This window comes from Orycteropus afer, unplaced genomic scaffold, assembly GCF_000298275.1.
Source record: "Orycteropus afer afer isolate SDZICR_OR568_19922 unplaced genomic scaffold, OryAfe1.0 scaffold00309, whole genome shotgun sequence".
NCBI classification, from domain to species: domain Eukaryota; kingdom Metazoa; phylum Chordata; class Mammalia; order Tubulidentata; family Orycteropodidae; genus Orycteropus; species Orycteropus afer.
The window spans coordinates 3,171,073-3,180,093 of record NW_006921896.1 but is presented as its reverse complement, the minus strand read 5'-3'; the positions used below and the strand labels follow the sequence as shown (position 1 = coordinate 3,180,093).

General features: G+C 36.0%; 1 protein-coding gene across 1 annotated transcript; it reads left to right on the top strand.

The window, feature by feature from the left end:
* The first annotated feature begins 2,120 nt into the window (after positions 1–2,120).
* SPP1 (secreted phosphoprotein 1) lies at positions 2,121–7,587 on the top strand. The gene is made up of 6 exons (XM_007951712.1): positions 2,121–2,174; positions 2,282–2,323; positions 4,682–4,762; positions 5,050–5,091; positions 5,934–6,248; positions 7,189–7,587. The coding sequence occupies exons 1-6, from the start codon at positions 2,121–2,123 to the stop codon at positions 7,585–7,587; spliced, it is 933 nt and encodes a 310-aa protein (XP_007949903.1).
* Positions 7,588–9,021: the final 1,434 nt, after the last annotated feature.

The following is a 9,021-nucleotide window of genomic DNA, read 5'->3' as shown; positions in this document are numbered from 1 at the left end:
ATTATTATTTTTATGTATACTAATTCATTTAAACCTCTCAAAAACCCTATGAACTAGGTAATAGTACCTCCATTTTAGAGATGAGATATAGGTTTAGGTAGGTTAAGAGATTTGCCCAAGGTTGCACAGCTAATTGGTGGCAGAGTGGGATTAAATTGAGAGTAGATCCCAGTCTGGCACCTGAAGCCTCTTAAACAGTAACACTGGGCTTAGTCACAAAATACTTGGGCAAAATCTAGAGTGAATTACCATTCTTCTTTTTTATATAGCAAGTTATCAGATTTATCACCTCCTGCAGTGCGACAAAGACCTGTGTCCTTGAAAGGTCGCTGTAAATCCAACTTAATGGTCATGAGCATGAATTTTAATGTTGCTAATGTCTTTTCTCGAAATGGCAAGCTGCTGAATATTTGAAATCACAAAACTGACCTTGAGTAGCAAAGGATGGAGATTGTTTTCTAAATTCTGTACAATAACCGTCTAGCTCTGAAATAAATACAGTCATGAGGCAAATTTGCTTGCAGATATTACCTTAATCTGTTATTTAAACTGAAAGAAAAAAAACATCTGTTCTATTTCATCTCATTTGGGCATTTCTCCTAAATCAGAAACTATAAATTAAACCTTTACAAGAACTAAGTACTATAACTCGTTTTATAAAAATGGGACCCACTAGGAGTTCTTCCAAGATTCTGAATGTCAAGCTCATAGATGCAAAAGCAAGTTAATGATATTAATTTATTACTTATTACAAATATGCATAAGTAATGTTTTAACTATAGAGTAGTTTGTGTGAGCGTGTGCTTTTTTGTTGTTTAAAAAAAAAAAAGAAAGAAAGAAAGAAACCACAAAACCAGAGGGGAAGTGTGGGAGCAGGTGGGCTGGGCAAAAACCTCATGACACATCTCTCCACCTCCCTGTGTTGGTGGAGAGCTTCTGGAGCAGCATTTAAATTCTGGGAGGTCCTGGTTGTCAGCAGCAGGAAGAGGAGGCAAAGGAGTGCGGTAGCAGCATCCTGTCTCTGACTGGACTCTACTGCCGTTGCAGCCTTCTCAGCCAGACGCCAACCAAGGTGAGTCTGCAGTTTGCTACTTCATTGCTGTACTAGAAATTCTGTTTAATTTCATGGGCAGTCCAAAGTATAGGAAAAATAGTTGAACTATAAGGAAGTTAGTTTGACTTAAATTGTTCCAGTCTTTTGAATAAGCATGTGAGATACATTGCAGAATTCCTGGAGGAAGGATAATCAGCCATTCCGAAAAGGCAGAATATTAAAAATACTTCCACTAGGTTCACAAAAGAGCTGAAACCACTTAAAATTCTATGCCACTTTAGAATTATTATAACTATATAGTAATGAATGACTAGATGATTGAGGAGGTATTTTTAAAAGGAATAGGATGTTTAGTGCTAATGCTGTTTATTATTATTCTTATTATTATTATTATATTATTCAATCTATTCCAATTTCAAGGGGAGAAAACCTTTTCTGAATGTTTTCCATCTGTATTTTGCTGTGAAATCCTTCACCACTATGCAGTGACACTATGTTGATTCATTATTACGATAGAGAAAAGCTGTTAACTGCTTTCAATGTTTTCTTTTTCATTTCCATTTTCTAGAATACCTGACTTATGTAAATAATTCCCTTTAAAGATAGAGCCAATTCACCTAAGTAGCACCTTCTTAATGACTTTAAAATTATATTCAAAATGCATGCTGGATAAATGGAAAAAACAAATTTCTTACATGACTTTATTTTCTCTGTGTGTATGTTTATCTTGTCTGAAAATTGATATAACCCCTTACTGTTATTATTATCAGGTAGTAATGATATAATCTCTGGAGTTCTAAATTTATAAACTAAATAAATATAGGCTTGTAGAATTTCTCCCCTCTTTTGCCTAATAGTGAGAGATGGAGAATAGAGGTCACATTACAAATATTAACTCAACAGTACTAAAAAGAATGGGTTCCTCTAAGTAAAAACATGTTCTACAGAAAGTAAACTGCATTTGTGGTTATTTTGTAAGGTAGTAGCATAAATAGATCTCACTGTTTTAACCTTTGAGGATTATAAAATGTACCTTAAAATGTCTTTTACAGGAAAAATCACTACCATGAGAATTGCAGTGATTTGCTTTTGCCTCTTAGGCGTTGCTTCTACCTTTCCAGTGAGTACGGATGAATCTTAAAGAAAATTCCCGAAAATAAATGAATTGTATGTTTGCATGTGCTAGGAACACATTCCCATTGTAATCTTCATCTTTTCTATTCAAAGGTTAAACGCCAAGCTGATTCCGGCAGCTCTGAGGAAAAGCAGGTAAGCATCTTCTAGGTTTACCATATAGTTAAATTATTTATGCAACTATTGCAAGCAGCACTATAAACATACTTGGTGTAATTTCATTTATTTTCCAAATCAACTCTGTTAAGTTGTAAGTATTTATGGGCTGCCTGCTATGAATCTAGCTAGATCAGTACCAAGCACAGAACAGTTTTTATTAAATATATTATCTTAAAACCAAATTAGATGCTTTTTCTAATATAGAAAATAATGCTCTGGGCCATTATCACTTATGTAAAATGAGTTCTACGAAATCATGTGACTTTTTCTTTCTGTGAATCAACATACTGTTCTGGAAGTGGAAAATTCCGTTCTTTGTTTTATTTAATGGAAGGCTAGCTTTAAAATTTGCCTCAGATATTAGTCAGGACAGGTTGTATGATTATAATACTCACAATATCTCCTCAGTATTTCCTCAGAGGCTCGTTGTGAAAAGAAAGTTCATTTTATACTGTTTGTATCTATTGTGCTTGTCAGTTGATTTTAGATTACATTTTCCTAACCAAACATTAAAACCAAATCAAACTCTATTATAATAGTTAGACCAGCACCATACATGTACCTTCCCCTCCACAATAGGTGAAACTGTGCCAGCCAACCAACAAATGGGCATTGTCCCAAGACGCCTAGACAAAAAGGCACACAGAGTACAATCCCAGATGAACAGAATAAAGGCCAATATATTGCCTGGGATCAGTGCAATTAGATTGCTTAATGAAGACATTAAGAGAGGTGTTACTGTGTACGAGGGGTGGGGTGTAGGTACATCTGTTTTCCAAATGATTGGAAAACACGGCTGTTGAATCACAAGAGTGAACCAGAAAAAACAAAAAAATAAAAGAAGAAAAAATTTTCAGAGAAACCGGTGGTCACACTATTTAAGGCAAGAATTGGATAGAATAAAATATGACAAGGATACATCCTTAAAAGACACATGAAGCAATGACACCATCTGTCCTTAGATGATACTCGGGATATTAATGAATGAGCTCAGGACTCCAAATTCTAGAATCCTAGAAATTTAGAGTTGGTAGGAAATATGGGGAAGTCTGTAAGGACCCCAGAATGGCTAATGTGTATGTTGTAACTAAGGACTGAATTTTTAGCTTTATTTAATTTAAATTAAGTTTAGATAGCCACCTGTGGTTGCTGTGGTTGCATGCTGTCAAGTTAATTCCAACTCATGTTGTTGTTGTTGTTGTTATGTGCCGTCGAGTTGGACACGACTCATAGCGACCCCTCCTTGGGTTTCCAAGGCAGTATCACTTTAGGGAAGTAGATTGCCCTGTCTTCCTTCCGAGGAGTGGCTGGTGGGTTTGAACCGCTAGCCCTCTGATTAGCAGTCAAGTGCCTTAGGCACTATGCCACCAGAGCTCCTAATTCCAACTCATAGTGACCCTATATGACATGGTAGACCTGCACTATAGAGTTTCTAGGCTGTAATCATTACAAGAGTAGATTGCCTGGTCTTTTCTTCCACCAAGCCACTGGTGGGTTTGAACCACGAACCTTTCAGTTAGCAGCCAAATGCTTAACAATTATACTGCCTGGGTTCCTTACATGTGGCTAGTAGCTACCACATCAGACAGTACAACCTTAGAGGATTTCTCCTTGTTTCATGGAGAGGAAACAATGAAGATTAACACTAAATAAGGGCATCCTTGCTTTAGATGTACTTTATATGAGAGGAAAATTCAGCTAACAAGCATAGAACAGGAAAGTTTAATGTTAAGATCAGCATTAAGAAATAGTTTCCCTACGTTTGAATCCTGGATCTGTCACTTGGTACTCATAACCTCATTATAGCTGTTTCCTGATCTATAAAATATCGATAAATTGTGATACCTACTTCTTAGGAGGTTAAAACCAAACACCAAACTCACTGCCATCAAGTTGATTCCAACTCCTAGTGACCCCATTAGAGTTCCAAAGTGGTAAATCTTTACAGAAGTAGATTGCCCAGTCTTCCTTCCATGCAGTGGTTGGTGGGTTTGAACCACCAACCTTCCGGTTAATAATTAAGTGCTTTAGGCTCTATACCATCAGAACTCCTTCTTAGGGCATTAAGAGGATTAAATTAATTAATAGACATAAAGCACTTTGGAAAAGTACCTAGACCCTGGTAGGTTCTATTTAAGTGTTTCTTAAATGAATCTGCAAGCAATAATAAATTATACCAAAGACCCCGAAGAGTCTAGTTGACTGAATGCATTTATATTATGCTCTTCCGTCCAAGACTGGTATAGTTATTTTTACAGCTTATTACTTAGAGATTCCTGTTTCTTTTTTTCTTTTTTTGTAATGACAAATACGCTTTTTTTTTTTTTTTTGTAGCTTTACAACAAATACCCAGATGCTGTGGCCACATGGCTAAAACCCGACCCATCTCACAAGCAAACTCTTCTTGCATCACAGGTATTTTTACACTTCTCCTAATATCAAAAAAAAAAAAGAAAGAAAAAGAAATATCTGCCAAGCCAACCATTTAGGCTTGTGAAATGGATCCATCTTTTCCCTCCTGCCTGTTGGTAATTGTGTGCTTAGGACATTGATTGATCCGCCACACTGGCTTCTTCCTGCTGTAAGCATCCATCAATCAGGCTAAAAATCAGACTAGAGCTGGTTTGGAAAGGCAAACTTTTATATCAAAGAGTTAAACATGTATGATGTAGACTAATAATGTACCCTTCCCTCCTGTGCAGAACACCTTGTCCTCTGAAGAAACTGATGACCTTAAACAAGAGGTGAGTCCTCCCTTTCAATAGGAGGCCTATCACATCTTGGAGAGAAGAAAGAAGCCATTCTTTTTTCTAATGGCATTGCCTGAATTTTCTTCAGATGAAATTCCACTACCAAATTCTTTAGTAAATTGCCAGTCTAAAACTGGTCAGAAAACCAACACACATGTATCTACTAAATGTCAGAAATTTCTCCATGTATGGTTAGTGCTACGGGGAATGTTTACCAATGCCTGCTATTTTAAATATTAAGCCTCTTGCAATTTATTTAAGGTATTTTGTAGCTGTTTTTCCTAATATCTGATAAGCACTTAATTAATTAACTAACTAATTCGGTTAAGAAATTTGAGCTGGAGTTTTTCCACACTTACATATAAAATCACTTTTTGATTATCTATGCTAAAAGTGAAGTGGTTTTAGGTTGTGGCACATATGTTCAAATATGCATATTGTAATTTCCAGTGAATCCCCAATATTTCAAATAGAACAATCAATCTCACAATTATGTATCTGTATCTATTGCATCATTGAATTTAGTAAACTAAATAACTCTAATATATAAGGAAAAAGATCATTATTAATATGAATGTTACTTGGCTTGAAAATCTCTATCAAAATAATTTTTATGGGAAAGCAAGGAAAAATAGCTCAGATTATTATTCCATCAATCCTTGTGGGAGACATTAAAGGAGAAACTAGAAGATGTTCACGCTGGCTACTAAAAGCCATGAAATGTACTGTGAATGCAGAGATTCTTCAACTAAATAAAAGAAAAATAGTATGTAATATAAAGGCTGAGGAAAAATAGAATGTTATATGCTGATTTTTTTGGCCTTCTGGATTTGTAGACCCTCCCCAGTAAGTCCAATGAAAGCCTTGACCAGACAGATGATGTGGATGATGAAGATGATGGAGACCATGTGGACAGCCAGGAGTCAGACGACTCAGAAGATCATGATCATACTGATGACCCCTACCATTCTGATGAGTCCCACCATTCTGATGAATCTGATGAACTGGTCACTGATTTTCCCACTGAAGTTCCAGCAACTCCAGTGTTCACTCCAGCTGTGCCCACAGTAGAAACTTATGATGGCCGAGGTGATAGTGTGGCTTCTAGACTGAAGTCAAAATCTAAGAAGATCTATAGATCTGTAATCCAGGTAAATCCTTTAACCAATACAGTGGATATTTAGGACTAGAGCTCACTTCCAGGAAACCAGACCCTGCATATTCATGCATGCATGCATGCATGCGTTCATTCACCAAGTAAGCAAGCATTTATTAGTAACCTACTTTATTACCAAGGAGCTCTGGTGGCACAGTGGTTAAGGCAGGCTGTTAATCAAAAGGTCAGCAGTTTGAGCCCACCAGCACTTCCACAGGACAATGACTAGGCTTCCTTAAAGATTTACTATGGGGCAGTTCTACTCTGTCCTATAGGGTCACTATGGGTTGGAATCGACTTGATGGCAGTGAGTTTAGTTTGGTTTGGTTTTACTTGTTTTTACATTAAATACAAAACCATTTTCCACTTGCTAGTTTTTATGCTTAAGCCTACATAATTTCTCCTTAATTTTCTGTCTCGAGCACAATTCTATTTTTACAACTCCTAGCTCTAAGGCATTTATCCTATGCACTTTAAATTAAAGACTTCAAAAAACAGCAATTATTTTTGAAATATAGTGATCATATCTTGAAGCTAAATATTCAGAAGAAATTGTAGAGTTGTAAATTACACTGAATCTTAGTCAAAGGATCTGGATTTGATACAGCCTTGCTGTTTCCTCTTTACTTGACTTTTTCACTTTCATTTTCCCTTTACACAAAACAAAAATAATGAGACCTACCTCATAGGTCTCATCACATATATTTGATGTAAGTTGATGTGTATAAACTAAAGGAGATGACATATCTTTAAGGGTGTGGTAAATTACAAACTACTATACTGGTCTTTTTTTTTTTTTTTTTTTTTTTTACATTAACCAATAGTTAGACAATTTTCAGTGTAAATTAGCCTAAAAGTTAGAGAGCAGTACAGAATTACAATGTCCCCATCCTTGTCTGTTCATTTAATTCTGTTCACTTTGTGCCGTGATTCAGTATCCTGATGACACAGAGGAACTCACCTCACATATGAGAAGCAAGGAGTTGGATGATGTTCCCAAGGCCATCTCTGTTGTCCACGTCCTGAAAAGGGCTTCTGATTGGGACAGCCATCCACAGGACAGTCATGAAGTCAGTCAGCTGGAAATCAGTCACAGTGTGGAAACCCATAGCCATGAGCAATCCAAAGAACTGGAGGCAAAGGATGAAAGCAATGAGCGTTCTGATATGATTGATAGTCAGGAAATATCAAAAGTCAGCCATGAATTCCACAGCCAAGAATTTCACAGCCAGGAAGACAAGCCCCACCGAGATCCCAAGAGTGTGGAAGAAGAGCAACACCTGAAATTTCGTGTTTCTCATGAATTAGACAGTGCATCTTTTGAGACTAATTAAAAGTAGGGAAAAAAATGTGTTATCTCTTACTTTGCTTTTAGTAAATTGGAAAGAAACAGTATAGGGGGTGGGAGAGCATATGAAATGTTTATTTCTCAGCTTAGTGGATGAATGTATATGTATGTGGATCTGGAAATAAATGTTTTTAATCATTAGTTTAGTTTGTGGCTTAAGAGTAACACCCTTGTAAACTAATGCTGCAGGGTTTGGTCTATGTTCTTTCCCTATAAGAAGCTGTAACTGAGTTTTAATGCTTGTTATTCTTTTATGAATATAAATTTATGTAGAAGCAAACAAAACATTTTGACAAACTTATAAAAGAGAATGTTACATTTTATGTAACTGTAATCTTGTTTTTTAAAGTAGTGTATATTTTGTTGTGATTATTTCTGTTTCTGTGAATAAATCTTGTATCTAGGATGTAATGAGACTTTGATGGTGTCATTATTTGGTTTCTTTGATGAGTCTCTTATTTGGTTTCTCATAGGGTATGGAAGTACATTGCCCAGTCTTCCTTCCAAGGAGTATCTGGTGGGTTTAAACTGCCAGCCTTCTGGTTAGCGGTCAAATGCCTTAGGCACTACGCCACCAGAACTCCCTAATAAAACATAACCATTTTAAAGAAGCTGTTGGACTTAGCAGAGAGTAACCTAGGGCTCCTGGGATCAACTGGCTGAGCTAAATAAAATTCCTAGTCAAGGGGATGGAGCCAAGTAGGAGTGGATATTCAGCCAGTACTTCTCCAGCCCTGTGGAACTCTGTGGGCCACTTCCACTTAGAGAAGGTACCTTTTTACTAATTGTCACAAAGCTGATATAAAAGCCTAAATACAATCACAAACCAATTTTATTATTTCTCATCACTCCCCTTTGATTTGCTCAGTGAATGTATCACTTTCCAGTCCTTGGATGAAACCTTGGGTAGGTCAGAGCTTTTTTAAACAATCTTAGATAATAAAAACATAGTTCTTTTTTTGTACTAGGTAACTTAAAAATGCTGCTTCAAGTAATAATCAAAATTCCCAATTTCACTGAAAACTAAAGCTTCTGAAAACCATCTTCTTTGTTTTCATTCCTTACTCTTCTGCTCTTTCTAAAGCTAGAAATTTCATTTAGAATTGTTTAATTCTCCCTTAAATTACTCTTGGGACAAAGGAGGAAAACTTAAATTGTGGAATTTCTGTAAAATAATCATAATGAAGACACAGAATCAATTAGGTATAGCTAATTCCATGAGCATAGGAAAATGCATAATCTTAAATTTTTGCAGCAACAAAAAAATAAAAGAAAAAAAAATGAATGGATAAACTAAGCTCTTATCTTAAAAACTAGAAAAAAGAAACAAAGTAAAGCTAAAGAAAGCATAAAGAAAACAAACTAACAAAATTAAACACAAAAAGTAACGAGGTACCAAAAACCAAAACAAAACCCACTG